At 41.1% G+C, this 15,527-nt stretch overlaps 1 protein-coding gene across 1 annotated transcript in view; it reads left to right on the top strand.

Moving 5' to 3' along the window:
• TCERG1L (transcription elongation regulator 1 like) overlaps window positions 1-13,957 on the top strand; it is a 361,362-nt gene extending 347,405 nt beyond the window's left edge. The window contains exons 11-13 of the mRNA XM_072629100.1: window positions 370-459; window positions 5,415-5,533; window positions 12,633-13,957. Coding sequence (XP_072485201.1) covers window positions 370-459; window positions 5,415-5,533; window positions 12,633-12,789 — 366 coding nt within the window. The 3' untranslated portion in view covers window positions 12,790-13,957. The remainder of the gene's footprint in view (window positions 1-369; window positions 460-5,414; window positions 5,534-12,632) is intronic.
• Window positions 13,958-15,527: the final 1,570 nt, after the last annotated feature.

The following is a 15,527-nucleotide window of genomic DNA, read 5'->3' as shown; positions in this document are numbered from 1 at the left end:
AACATGGATCATTCAAGATTTTAAAAAAAAAAAAGATTTAATTATTTCAAGATGTTAGATTTTCAATTAGTCATCGTGAGTGAGTACAACACAGCTCAGGGCAGCAAGGCCATCACAATCAGCTGTGTCCAGCACAGAACACAGGAATTTTTGTCACTGTAAAGAGCAATATGGGTACTGGCCCAAAATAAATGTTTCTAGTCCTTCAGATACTGACTTTCTAACTAATTTTATTTGTCTACAACCCTTGTTTCTATGTGGCCCTACATTACTGAGGCCATTTTCTTCCAGTGTTGATGGGCACTCACTGCTGACTCTGTCTGCACCTTGTAGATCCTGACCACACTTCTCTCTGATATTTCTCCTCAGGTGTCAGCATTCTCCACTTGGGAAAAGGAACTACACAAAATTGTATTTGACCCACGCTACCTACTCCTCAACTCTGATGAGCGCAAACAGGTGAGTGTTTTATGTGGTAGAATGAGGATAACGATGAGTTACAGAAACTATGCATGTGTAAATACATCTTGCTTTCCTGGGTGGTGCCTGTGTCTGTGCCCTTGTAGCCAGGTTTGAGTTTGACCAGCCCCTTGGTCAAAAAAAATCCCTGCTCTAACTTGTAGAAAGAAACAGAACTGATGGTGATTTTCAGGAAGCAAAAAGGCAAAGGGCAGTGGGTGAGCTCTTTGAATCCTTGTGCTCCTGCAGCTTTGGGAAGGTATGTGAGGGATGAAGTGGAAAGGTGGCCTCAATTGACTGGATTCAACTAAAACTTCTGTGGAAGTTTGTCATGTGATTCTCTGAGGTAAACAATAACCTCATTTAACCCAATTGGCAATTATGTGTTTATGTTTGACCAACATGCTTTCAAAAGATTGTAGAAAAACGGGGGGGCTCTAGAAAAGCATGGGTAAATCATGAGTAATAGGTCTTGTGAGGAACGATGAGAAGAATTAAATCTTCTTCTCCTGTTTACCTTAAAAAAAATGAGCGTAGGCAATCAGCTTGCCCAAATGGATCGATGTATCACCTACTTGTAGGGCCCTACCTAGCTGGTCCACAGTCATATGAGATGTGAATTTCTTAGAGTTATTAAAAGCATAACTTTGTTGTTCTTTCCCACACCTTCTGTCTCCATTGGGCCATATTCTTTCATGGACCAAACAAGTTACTTTTCATAACATTTGTTGACTCAGAGGCAGTGGGCTTGGCCACAGAAAGAAACAAACAAAAAAAATGACTGAGTTTTCCATCTTTAAATTCTGAGCAATTGTATTCTGAACACATTGTTTCATCTCACTGGTCTCAGTTCATTCATTTTTAAAAGGAGATAATGCTTGTTCAAACCAACTCACATGGTTTCTATGAGGAAAAGCCATAAAATGCCATCAAAACTTATGTAGGCATCATTATCATCCCAATGGACACGTTATCATCACTGTAAATTATGATGATGGCTATGTCTGGATATGTGGATGTTGAATGAATGAATGAACAAAATAATGAATGAACATCATTCATTCAACTCTTAGTCTCTTTTTCTTAGTTCTTTATTCAACACCGTTTGAAGTGTTGTTGACAAAAATACAAACAAGCATGACAGACTTTGATGTCAAGAAACTTTTATTGTAAAAAGGAAAATTATTTTTAAGAAAGGGGGAAGATAGAGGGGGCTGTGGTAAGATCAAGTGAAAGTTCAACTGTTAAGGGCAGAGCCTGAGGTGTAGTTCTAGGAGGAGCCTAGGGATGATAGAACAGGAAGTATGGTTTGGAAATAGTCAGAAAGAGAGACAGACTTAGACAGGAGGGACAGAGACAGAGAGAGAGAGACAAAAGAGGAGGGAGGGAGAGAGAGAAAGAGAGAGAGAGAAGGAGAGACAGAGGGAGAAGGAGGGAGAGAGAGAAAACACAGACATTTATATAATAAGATTATATTGGAAGGATTTTTTTTAGTTCCTTGGAAGTTGAAATATTGAATTGCAAAACTGAATATTTTAGTCTCATCAGGGCCACCACCCCCACCTTGTTGTTCATATCAAATTTTCCTTCCTCTATCCGACCCCAGAAATGGACATTTGACTAAGTTTGTGTAAACACTCACCATAGCTATGAATAAGTGCTGTTGTGGAGGATGAATTTGTCATAATATTTGAATTTCCTCCAAGGCCAAGATTGGGGGGAGGGCATAGCTTGAAAGTGCTAGAAAATGTCATTTTTCTAGGAATACAATAAAAGTGAATAATGTAAATGTAATTTATTTACCAAAGCTTGAAACATATGAACTCTTTATAGTCTTTATAATTCATGGGGCATAAAAAACACATTTATTCATTCATTCATTATGTTTACACATATTTAATAACCATGTTTGTCTTTATATATGTATTTTTATACATATATGAATATGTTTATATATATGTGTGTATGTTGTACAAATACATACACACATATGTCTCACCCAGCATTTACTGAGCACTCTGCTAGTGACTGGTAGAAAGGCATAGTTTTGAGAAGGCATGATGCATTCTCACATCAAATTTAGTCTAGTATGGCATGATATCCTCATAGAGAAGTTGTATATGATATTATGCATTAATTGTATTAATCAAATATGCAATCAAATAACTTCTGAGGTGAAAAGTCAGTAAGAACCTCAGAAGATCAGGCATTCTTCCTAGGGGAGTTAGGGGGTAAACACTGAGTGAAGTTTTAGAGGGTGAGGATTCAATGGGTGAAGGAAGGGAGCAAGGGACTCCTGGGCACAGGGAATAGCCTGTGGAGTCAAGAGATGGCAGCAGTTCTCTAGCAGAAGGGATGATTCCACTTTTTTTGAAGTGTCATACACTTCAAATACAGTAGAAAAGTTTGAAAAGCATGAATTGTGTTACACTCTGGAGGGCTTAGGATCTTAGAGTTTACTTTTACTCAGGCAACAAATGAGAACCACTAAAAAGCAAGAACCTGGTCTTTATTGCCTGGCAAATGTCTACTAGTGCTCCTCAGATCCATCATCTTGGGCATTCTCTTGCTCATGGTCTCTATTTGGAGGCATCTTCTTGGAAGCTGGAAGTGTTTAAAATAAAGCCACCCACACTCACACACAGAAATATGGTAAAAATCCTCCTTCAAAGTGAAAGCAAGAATACAGTTTCTTATTTTATTGCTAAAAAGATTCCATTTGGGTAGAAAGACATGCCACAAAGAGCCCAAGAAGCATTTGGTGTGGATCCAGACCACCAACATTCAATTACTTTTTTATGATCCGTATGACTCCAGACAAGGTAATCCTTGTTCTGAGCCTGCCTCAGTTTCCTCTGTGCAATAGATTACATAACTTCTGAGGTCCTTTCAAGTTCCAGATGCAATAATCAGTATGGCTCTTTGAACTAATTCTGCTCTTATGTGTAGCTGTTGATTGGCTACCCCTTGATGGACATTAGCTGTAATCCTCTTGGTTCATCTAATTCATTAAAGTGTTTATTACCCCATATACTTGAGAGACAGGATGGTGAAATTTTATCTTGCTTGCAACTGGATTCATTTATTAACAGACAGAATCTTAGTTTCTTCATCTCCCCTATAGATGGAGTGTAGAGATTTGTCATTCATTGAAAAGAAGCTAGTCAGATTAACATATATGATGAATTGGGGGGAAAAGCCAGTTAAAAGGAGGATATCTTGAGTGGGCTGAGATTCCTTATGAACAATCTAAACTTTCTTTCCATAAGAAGGGCCATCTAGAAATTGGATATAAAAAAAGAACAACCAAAAACAAAAATGAACAATAAAAATGATAATAGTAGGCATTTGAAGCAGGTCACTCAAATGGGCTGGATTCTTATGTAAATAGTTAGGATTTTTAAATGGCAATATGCCCACCTGAAACAATTGTGTGTGTTCATCCTTTGTTGCCAAAGAAGATCATGCTATCAGAGAAATGATGACATGACTTGCTCTTGACTTTGTTTTGAGTGAGGGAGGACTGTGCAAAGTCACCAGCCACTCTTCTCCTCCAGAGCCATTTGAATCCAGTGACCAGATATTCATCCGAATGACTGGAGATGACCCAGGATGAGGCAATTGGGGTTAAGTGTCTTGCCCAAGATCACACAGCTAGTGGGTATCAAGCGTCTGAGGTGATATTTGAACTCAGGTCCTCCTGTACTGGTCTTCTATCCACTGCACCACCCAACTATCCTTACCTGAAACAATGGGAAAGAAGGAATTACCAATCATTTAGTAAATGCCTCCAAATGGAGTTGATCCTTCTGGCCCCCAGTCAACTGTGCACTAGAAGTCCCTTGTGTTCTCTCCATTTGTCAGGGGCAGATCCACAGACCCATGGTATCAAGGGCTTATATTCTAAACAAAGGAATAAGAAAAGAAAAAAAGCTCACAACTCACAATGTCATCTAATTGAGTAGGGAACTAATTAATCAACTAGTATCAGTGATGTCTTGCTCAGCTCATTTATGTTGTATGGCATTTTTAAGATTACTGACTGTTTAAGCTTATTTGTACTATTGCCCACTTGTTGAATGTACACTTGTCATTTTCCCAACTATGGAAGCTAGAGGGACCAAAGAAAGGCATGTGCTTTGGAGAACAGAGATGTCTGTAAATTCCCATCATCCTCAGTGGACACAGGCAGGCAAGTGTCTTGAGGGACCATGGGCCTCTGGAACCTGAAATGTGAGAAATCAATTAGAACTGCTTTTAATTTTTTTTTTCCTTTCATCTTACTGTCACTTGGCAGAAGGAATTGCTGATTGGCTTTGTCAAGAAACTGTTCAATTAGGGCCTTTTCCTCCACAGGGAAGGAGTAGGAGGTGTTAAATACCTTAATTGAGTTGTGATGTTTCAGAAGGAACTGAATGCTTTGGCAAGATGATGTATTCCTAAACGTTAGAAATATTTGTTGAATCCTAATATTAGAGAGGCTAGGATATGGAAATTTATTTTTTTCTGAGTGAAAAAGCAACTTTTTGTTTATAAGGAAGCCAATTTCTATAGAAAGTAGACTGCATGTCTCTTCAGAAGAACCAGACTCAAATAATGACTGTATTTACTAACTGGACCACCTCAGGAAGGACACCCTTTATTACTGGCTCTCAGAGGCCTGGTCTGTGTAGTGAGGAAAGCTGCCTCCATTATCTGAAAGATCCATTGAGCTGCCAGCTTCTTTATACTAGCTGTGATCCCATGGACTGGAAGGATTTTCAACTGTTCTCAATGTGTTGGAAGATAACTTTCAGAATCAGAACTAGACTGCTCTGTCCATACAAATGAACTTTAAGACATGAGAGTTCTAAGAACAGGAGTGCTATTAGGTCATGCTTATGTTGTTTGGGGGCTCTAATCCTTAAGCTAGAATTTTTGCTAATTATTTTTCATTTTTTGGTGGTTTTTCAAAGATATTTGAACAATTTGTCAAAACTAGAATAAAGGAAGAATATAAGGAAAAGAAAAGTAAGTTACTGCTGGCCAAAGAGGAATTCAGAAAACTCCTGGAGGAGTCCAAACTGTCTCCCAAGTAAGTACAGAGAATCATTGACTGGGGGTGAGCATGGGGGAGGAAGCAGAGGTAGCTGCTCTGGGATACTGCATACATGCCAGGCCATTTCATGAATGCGAAGTCTGGATTTCTTCACGTTTCTCTTATCCTTACAGTCTAGTTCTGCTCCTTTCATATGGTAAGTGATTAATAAAGGATGGATTGAGTTTTTAGGATCTTGTTAATGGATTAAGAAGTATGTTTCTTCCCTTGTCAGCCGTGTTGTACAAACTGCTTAGCTCCCTCCTTCTTTAAACTCACCAGGGAAGGAGGAGACACTTACAAAATTTTGCTTATCAAATCGTTTTTAGTTAAAATAGCAAAAACAAGTAACTTCTATGCTGAGCCTCACATCCAAAAGTCTGTAATGGAGACAGTGGGGTCTTCCTCACAGGTATGGGTGAGGATTCAGTTAAATTCAAACTTGTATCATGTGCCTGCTTTGTTCCAGATAAGGGGGTGCAAAGACCAAAAAAGAGGAATAGATTAAAGGGTAAATACAATTATTACCATCCACTGGTTGAATGACATGATTGCCTTGGTTCTCAGTCCTCAGTCTTTGTATGCTGCCCAAAGCTCTGTGGATGGAGACTTTATGAGAAACACACAATAGACAAAGACTTCCTCACTGTTGGAGATACACTTGACACACAAAAAGGTATCAAGGAAAATTTATTAAAATGGAGTTCAGAGGAGGGAAGACCTTCTACCTTCCTTCCTTTGAATAAAGAGGTGGTCTCCAGCTTGGCTACCAGAAGACTACAACACATTCAGAAAAATGGATGCTTCTTATAGTATTCTGAACTTTGGATCTCCTGGGCCATCATCCCCTGGCCATGTGACTTCATGTTTTCCTCTCTGATAGGCTTTCCCTCAAACAGCTCATGGAGCCTGCATACTAGTTTCTGACCTTTACCTGACTGTCCTAGGTAATAACACTGTGGAAATAGAATTTCCTTGTTTTCCCCACTCACCCACTGAAATATGAGGCAGACAAAGACCACTATTTTTCTGAGAATGTCTTTATCCCACTAAGGAGGCTTTGCATTCGATGAAAACACTGACTTGGGTATCCAGAGATATCCTCCACTGGTCTGTCTAGGTGAACTTGTTCAGGATACTCTGCCTATGGGTGCCTCTTTTGACACATTTTAAAAACGGGACCAGTTATTCTCCCAACCAGTCCACCTCAGAAGACTGTTGTGAAGGCGAAAGAGATCTCAGAGTTGTGAGAATACAATATGCCCCATGGCACGTCTTGGGAGTCCTAAAAGCCATCTCAGTGAAAGGAAAGAGATTCACATAATCTGAAGGCTCATACAAATCCACTTCCCATCCCACCCTCTCTCAGAGAACCTGTAGTACTGATGGGGATAGGATCTGAACCCCTAAAGGAAAAACCCTTGGACTTTCCCATATGGCCCAGGTCCTTCTGGGGGCTCAGGTCTCATCCCCATGAGCACAGAGCTAATGTATCTATAAGCTGTTTCATCCGTTATTACCAAGTGTCCATGGCAAAGGAGAAAAGAAAGACTCTGGGTGTTGGAGTAGAGGCTACTAGCCTCTAGAGAAATACCTCTGGCCTCCGTTACCCCTCACTCACCAGCTTCAGTGGCCAATTGGGAGGACCCTAGAACAGTGCCCATCAGAAAAACCTATTAACTCAAACTTCACCTCTTTTGTCTTGTTACCAAGGGACCCAAAGAATCAGGAGTGGCCTTGGAGAATCAAAGCCAGAGATGCTTCCCTGTTGGGAGTATAACCCAGGAGTTAACGTGGCTGAATATTTCTAGAATAAATTCCCTAATATGTGAATTATGTTGCTCAACTTGAGAGGGCAGACAGTCTGCATGAGCCTTTGGCAGACACTGAAGGGAAAAAGAGAGGCACTACTCATGGAAGATCCTCTCCCCATTTGGAGCTCTCCCAAAGAGCAAGAGTTATCTCCATTGGTCAGGCTCCTCACCAACCTTAGGCTTTTCAGCAAAGGCTAGAGTCACTTCCTTCTGTCTCTGAGATATTGCAACTCTGTTTTAGAAACTCCAAAGTCTGCCTTACTTCCTCAAGCACTTTGTGAATGTTCAAATCACTCCAAGCCTGCAGATGTGGGGTAGCCGTAGCAGCTCATATGATTTGTCTGTTGACCACTGTTTGAAGAATAAGAAAGCTAGAACTTCCTAGTTTTAATTAAGATTAATTAATTCAACCCCTCTATTTAATAGAGGGAGAAACTGAGGCCCAGAGAAGAGAAAGGACTTTCCCAACAGGTCAGATAGGCCACACAGAGGCAAAGTGAGGGATCCCAGGGCTGAGACTCCAGGCAGTGAGCTCTAAGGAGAGACCCATTCCTGACTAAATCCAGCTTCCAGCCTCTCAGCTCCTTGTGTTTTCCACTAAAACTAAAGTTCCAGAAAACTTTTGTGTTCAATAGGGCATTGAATAAAAAAATATTCCATGGTTTGCAGTTCAGAAATAGAGTCTCCATATTTCTGCCATTGATGTTCCTTTTTCAAATTCAATTCATTTCAACCAAAATTTATTAAGCACCACTTATATGCCAGGAATTGGGCTGGAAATGCAAAGGCACATAGAAACAGCGTCTGGACTAAGGGAGATTGTAGTTTGTCAGCAGGAAGCAACACTCCCATGAGTCATGAGGAAATCCAAAGATGAGGATGTATGAGAAATACAATGTATGTCAATACAATGTCAATAAGGAGTGGCAGGATGTTCCACAGGGCAGCCAATGGCAGTCAGTCTGAAGAGATGAAGGGCTTCCTGGCAGCTGCTCTCTGGGCTCACTTCAAATTCAGGGTCCGAACATGTGTTCTAACGAATCTGGAACCCTCTGCTTTTGTAATTGTTATTACTCTTCCATGCAAATGAACCCTGGGATCACAGACCAGTCCTTTCTGGCTATTCTTCCTCTCTGCTATTTAATGATTTACTGTCACAAACCACAGTAATTGCCTTGGATTGGGTAATTAGCAGGTAGGATGCAGGACTCCATTCTCTACAAACTGAGAGCAAGCCTTTCTGCAAAGCACAGTGGAGTTCCATGAATCACCATCTTTGCCTCCCTGAATCGGGCAGACCTGGCTTGTCACTAGAGGCCACCTCCGAGGGATAAGTGGGATAGTTAAACTAAGTCTGCTAGGTGACACATTACATTCATCTGAAAGAGAAAGAGAAGGGTGAAAGGAGGTCTAAGTTACAACAGAAACATAAGTTTGTGGAGCAAGTGACCCTAGCGCCTTGAGCTTGGGTCTTCCCTCCATGTACTGGGGCTTAATTCTGCTAAAGAGAGAGGCAGGGTGGTACATGGGACAGCGAGGATTGTCTGGGTACCCAGTCACCTTCTGACAGCTTCACCTAACCTCTCTCTCAGTGCCTTCCTCATCTGTGTAATGGAGACAATCGTGGTGAGTATACTTCACTCAGATGGGTAGAGGAACCAGAGAAGAGAATGTTTTCCACACTTTTTGCAGACTTTAAATGAGGGTGATCCTTTATTTAGTAAGAATCGGGAAAGGGTGATGTTTTTATTGCTGGGGCCTCCCTCTCTCCTTCCCCTGCACCCTCTCCACCTCCCACACCCACCACGTATATACTTAGCCTTTTCCATCAGAAAGAACAGGACTGCTCAGAGCAGTCATTTCAACCAGCCTGCTTTGACTCAGGGTATTTTATCTCTATCACTCTGACTCTTTAGTCCTTGTCGTGTCTTCCATCTCCAGAGGTTCACAGCCCTTACCCCGAGAGATAGGACTGAATTTTGGTATGTGGTCCTCTGCATGTCTAGGGCCACCTTCAGAATACTTCGTCCCTCAGTTCAAAGGATGCTCTTAAGCTTTGTTTGCTTGTGGTGCCCAGCTCCCCTCTGCCTTTTGTGAGGATTAGCCATCTACAAATGATTCTTAAGCCATTGAGGGATCATTTCTTAGAGAAGCCCTGTAGCAGACCTGTCAGAAAGGGCCCGGATTTGGTGACAGAGTGAATTATGGTCCTGCTTCATAATTGATTCTGGAGGTACAGATTTCCATGGAGCTGGTTTTCCTATAGTGAGACCTTATTGAGACTTCTTTTTGTGACCTTGGAAAGAAAAGAGGGCTAACCTGGTAAAAGGGAAAGGGACAGAAGAAGGGATGGGACCTTGGCCCAGTAGTCACATCTTTATCAGGAATCTCATATCACAATAAGGTGGACAGTGTCCAAAGGGATAGTGTTTATGATGATGAGGGATCTTGAGATTGCCTCCTATGGAGACTGAAAAGGAACCTGAAAATGTCACTTAGGAAAGAGGATTTAGGGAGGACAAGGTGGTTTGCTTCAAGTACTGACACAATGTCAGGTGGGGCTTCTGACATCCTTTCTCACCTTCATGATCTGCAATATAGCTGGACTCTATGGCTCTTCATCCTGGCTTTCCATTTCCTGTAGCTGCACCTTTGTACAAGTCACCTGCAATGCCTGGAAAGCCATCCTGCATCACCTCTGCTTCATCATTCCTCATTCATTTCAGAGCCTGACTCAGTCATTACCTCTGATATGAATCCTTTCCTGATCCACCCAGAAACTAGACGCCCTCCCCATCATTTTAGACTTATTATATATTTAATTTGTGACATGATTTTGCAGATGGGAAGCTGGCCTCCGAGACAAGACTATCTCAGTCAATAAACATTTACAAATCCCTTTGTCCATTCCAGGCACTAAGGTAGGCACTCAGGATCCAAGTACAGTAAAAGAATTAAGTCCTAATTGTAAGGAAGTTAGATTCTAGCAGAGGAGACTCTATGTTAGAAATAGAGAGCATACGCAGGGAAATAAATGGTGTAAAGGAGGGCAGACAATGGAAGTCAATGGGGTCAAGAGAGGAGTCAGGCCAAAGGTGTCTGGGGTAAGAGAAGGAAGCCATAAGGCAGAGGCAAGGAATGTGGACAGTCCAAACATGAGGAACACAGCATGGCAGAGGTGCAGCACAGCTGGGTCATATGTGAGGAGCAGACTGGGGTTAGTGGACTGCATCACGGACTGTGGGACGAGGATTAGCTTTTAAGGGAGCAAGAAGAAAAGTTGTGTAAGGTTGTGAAGGAGGCTACAAGTTACCAGGAGAGTCTACACTTGATAGTGGCAATGGGAAGCCATTGAGTTTTGCCAATTAGGAGAGTTCTGTACATAAGGACGATCCTTGCTACCTATGCACAGAATGGACTGAAGTGAGGAAAGACTGGAGACAGGGTGCTGCAATCATTCAAGTGAGAGTCGATGAGAGTGCAGGTTCATAGGTGTGAGTGGAGAGAATGTGTCAGATGGGGAAGATGTTACTGTTATAGAAAGTGCAAGATTTGGCGTTTGATTGGGTGGGGGCGGAGAGGAAGGAGGAGGAGTTGGAGATAATGATAAGGTTGAAAATGTGGGAATCTGAAAGAAAGTGGTGTCTGGGCAGAAACAGGAAGCTCAGAAGAGAGGGACTGGAGGAGAAAGATAATGAGGTTTATTTTTTTGAACTTCTTCACTTTGTGATGTCTCCAGAACATCCAGCTGGCAGTTGGTGATGCAAGATTGAAGTTCACAGGTGAGACTGGAGCTAGATATAGAGATCTGGGAGTCACTGACATAGATAATATAACATTATAATTTAACCCTTAGCAGCTAAGTTAGTAGAGAGAGACAGACAGAGACAGAATAGTTGATGCTATATGAAACACAAATCTTACAGAACTAGTAGAGAGAATTCCTTATACCACCAAATACTGGGTCCAAGTCTTAACCATACTTGCATTAACTTCTAAGTGTGCATGCCATGCAACATAGCACAACACCAGGCACTTAGTAAATATTTAATGAATGTTACTTGACTGACTGACTGATACCTCCCCTTTCTTCCCTCAAAGGACAGAATTATCTTGATAGCAAAAATCATATCAATCTTATCTTTGTATTCATGCTTAGGTCAATGACTGACACAGAGTAAATATTAAAAAATATGCTTGTCATTTGTTTGATTGAAAAGGATTAGATCTATTCTACCTGGCCCAAAAGCAAAATCAGAAACAGTGAATGGAATTTGAGAAAGACTAAGGCTCAAAACTGGGGACAACATCCAGGCAGAGAACTGCCCTCACAATGCAAGGCAATGGGTCCTCCTTTAGACCAGAGATGAGGAACCTTTTGCCTCAAGGCCACATGGGGCCCTCTAGTTCTTCAAGTTCTGTGAAGTTTGGATTCAGTCAAAGGGCTGTACTTAAGAACCTAGAGGGCCCTATGCAGTCTTGAGGCTGAAGTTTCCAGGTACAGGTTAACATGTACCTGATATTAGAAATTTGAGGTCAAATCCATACTGGACTAGAGGCCTACTTATCTTCCAGCACTGAAAAGGAGGCTTTGGATGCTGATGTTTGTGGTTGTTGTTTTCTTTACTGTCAATCAGAACTCTTTCTGAGCCATTACAGTGGAATATTCAAACCATTTTGGGTGCCTCCGCTCCTCTCTTTGGGGCCATGAAGTCTGACCAGGTAGAAGAGGCCCCTGCTGGCTTTGGAGACTTAAATGATACAGTTAGTAAATCAACAAAAGTTTACACTCATCTACAAGAGGGGCTGGTTTTCTGCACCCTTTTTGGGGGGGAAGTCAGAGACCCTTTTTGTCACCAGACTGGTGAACCCCTCCAGAATCACATTTTTTAAATGCAGAAGAAAAATGCACAAGATTACAAAGGAAACCAAGCATAGTGAAATACAGATAAATTATTAACAGAGGGAAAACAAAAGCAAATTAATAGGTCCCAAAATAAGAGTTCCTGATCTGGAACATCAGGTTTCCTGGTGCTTTCTTCACATTAACCCAAGGGTGTGAACATTAGCTGCATCATTAGTCCCATTTAAAAGACAGGAAAGTGGAGGCTTGCCTGTGCTCACATGGGAGACCACATCTGACACAGGGCTCAGAGCCAGGGCTCCATACTTTAAGACCTGTATTTTCCTGCAATGTAACCTTCTCTCTAGGAAACCCATGGCTCTCATGATAGCTACTGAAAAATACGAATTACTTTGGGACTTGTTTTTAAATTTTTCAGAACCACGTTCAAAGAGTTTGCTGAAAAATATGGCCGAGATCAGAGGTTCCGACTCGTTCAGAAGAAAAAGGATCAAGAACATTTTTTCAACCAGTTCATAATACTCCTTAAAAAGAGAGACAAAGAAAACAGAATCAGGCTCCGCAAAATGAGATAAAGTCTGCAGGAAGGATCTGCCATGGCCCCAGGTCAATTCTGTGGCTTCCTGGGGAGCTGAAGGAGAGTGAGCTTCTGGGTAAATATTCCGTCTTGGAGCAGAGCCCAGGACTGTGGAGGAAAACCTTTGAGACTCAAGCCTTCCAGGGACCTACTCCCCAGGCCGAGGGGGACTTCTGATCTCAAAGGATCACTGTTTCATATTGAAGCTCTCTTTTGTACAACATTCAGCGTCTGATGTATTTCTAATTGCCATGATATGTCAATCCCTTAATTGTTTTAATTATGCAAATATCTTGTAATATACACAAATTATAAATCCAATGCAGATTTGTAATTGAGCAGAAACAGATGCTGTCTCTGCCATTCTCCAGACTCTCTTAACCTTTGTTTGAAGAGTGTTTTGCATCCACATACATTCTTGGGAAGGACATCTGTGCTCTCCGGGCCTCTGTGACTCCAGCGTTCATAGGTCGATGTCTCATTTTCTGAGTAGTCGTCTTAGCATCTTAGTCGTTAATCACAGAAAAGAGTGTGCCAGTCTTGACACATGCACCTTGGAGGATGATGGTAGTTTGCAGGTGATGACTGTCCCATTATTCAGAAAGGTGCTTTCAAGCCCAGAGAGGGAAACAAAACCATCCTTTGGATTTCTTGTTTAAAATAATTTTAAAATGGGTTATTTTGTAAAAAAAAAAAAAAAAAAAAAAAAAAAGAAATCATCATGTGAATATTTCAGTTATTTTTATTGTATGCCAAGAGTTTGCATGAGATTTTTCTCATCTTTGTATAAATAAATATTTTAACTTTTTTTTAATTAATAAATATTTTAAACCAGAGTTGTCCACCCTGCATTCTCTGGTATCATCCCACACGGTCTTGGAGCCTCCCAAAACAGACACTTTTTCTCCTTTTCTCAAAATTTAAATGAAAATGATGTTATTTGCACAGAGAAATGGAATAATCATCCATATTCCAGAAGAAATTTCACTTAGTTTTAACCTGAATTTCAAAATATGAATTTGATTAAAAAAAAAACAAAAAAACAAAAAATAAGAATCTGACTTAATTGTGATTTTTAATACTATGGAATTTGCAGGTTTCATTTCTCCATTTCAGCTTCTGCTTCATGAAATTAAGCTGTGAGATTTTTCCCAGGACCCAAGAATTGGGAGAATTGAGAAAAATAAAATGAAATGAAGACATGCCAGAACTCCAGTGAAATTTTTCTTTCCACTCCCCCTAGATGGAGAGAGACAAGGAGCCAAGAGAATCTCAGTCAGCATGTTCCCATATGGATTTCTTATGCCTAACTGAGGACTGCTCAGTAATCTCACACATACACAGACACACACGCGTACACACACACACACACACACACACACACACACACACAACTTTCCCTTTGCCAGTTCTCTCACATTTCAAGAAAAATCAATCCAGTTGAGAATCAGAATAGCCAGGTACGGTTAAACGACAGTTTGTTTTGATAAACTGGAATTTCAACATAACTCCGCAGGTTCCTGGGGCATCCAAGAAAAGCTACTGAGATCCCAGGCTTCTGTTTCTTATTTTATTTTTAAATTTTGTTACTTTTATTTATTTTCGGTGTTCTACAATTACTACTATATAACTTAGACTTTTTTCCCCTACCTCCCCCATACCTCTTCCCTCCCTCCCTGAGATGGCATACAATTTTATATAGGTTCTGCACATACATTCCTATTAAATACATTTTCACTATAGTCATGCTGTGTAGAAGAATTAAAATGAATGGGAGAAATCATATAACAAACCAAAACATAATACAAAAGAAAATGATCTGCTACATTCTGCGATTGAATTCCATAGTTCTTTCTCTGGATGTGGAAGGCATTTTGCCTTAAAAGACCCATTGGGAGTGTTTTTTAAGTCCTTACATTGCAATGAGGTTTTAAGTCTACCAGAAAAAACTCTCACACACTGTGGTCATTGCTGTTTACAGAGTTCTCCTGGTTCTGCTCCTTTCGCTCAGCATCAAGTCATATAAGTCTTTCCAGGTCTTTCTGAAGTCTGCCTGTTCATCATTTCTTATAGTGCAATAGTATTCCATTACATTTATATACCATAATTTATTCAGCCATTCCCCAGTTGATGGGCATCCCCTTGATTTCCAGTTTTTGGCCACCACAAAGAATGCTGCTATAAATCCTTTTGTACATGTGGGACCCTTTCTCATTTTTGCCATCTCTTGCGGCTACAGTCCTAGAAGCGATAATGCTGGGTCAAATGGTATGCACATTTTTGCAGCCCTTTGGGCATAATTCCAAATTGTTCTCCAGAATGGTTGAATCAGCTCACAGCTCCACCAACAATGAATTAGTGTTCCAACTCTCCCACATCCTCTCCAACATTTATCATTTTCCTGTTCTGTTATGTTAGCCAATCTAATAGGTGTGATGTGGTACCTCAGAGTTGTTTTGATTTGTATCTCTCTAATCAATAGTGATTTAGAGAATTCTGGGTTTCTTTAAGAGAAGCAGAAGACCTGCCACTGTGGAGGGAGAGCCCCTCTGGAGCGACCCCATCACAGGGATTATCTGAACTTCTGGAAGCTGCCATTTAAGGAGGTGGATGAGTGGGGGAGTGTGCAGAGCAGGGCACCAGGGATGTGTGATAAATGGGGGGCTTAAGGGAAGACTCAGGGATGTTTAGCCCAGAGCAGAGAAGACCACAAGGAGGGGAGGCTGTTGATAGTTG

This window comes from Notamacropus eugenii, chromosome 1 (genome assembly GCF_028372415.1).
Source record: "Notamacropus eugenii isolate mMacEug1 chromosome 1, mMacEug1.pri_v2, whole genome shotgun sequence".
Lineage (NCBI taxonomy): Eukaryota > Metazoa > Chordata > Mammalia > Diprotodontia > Macropodidae > Notamacropus > Notamacropus eugenii.
Note: the sequence above shows the minus strand (reverse complement) of the source record. Positions and strands in the feature narration are given on the sequence as shown.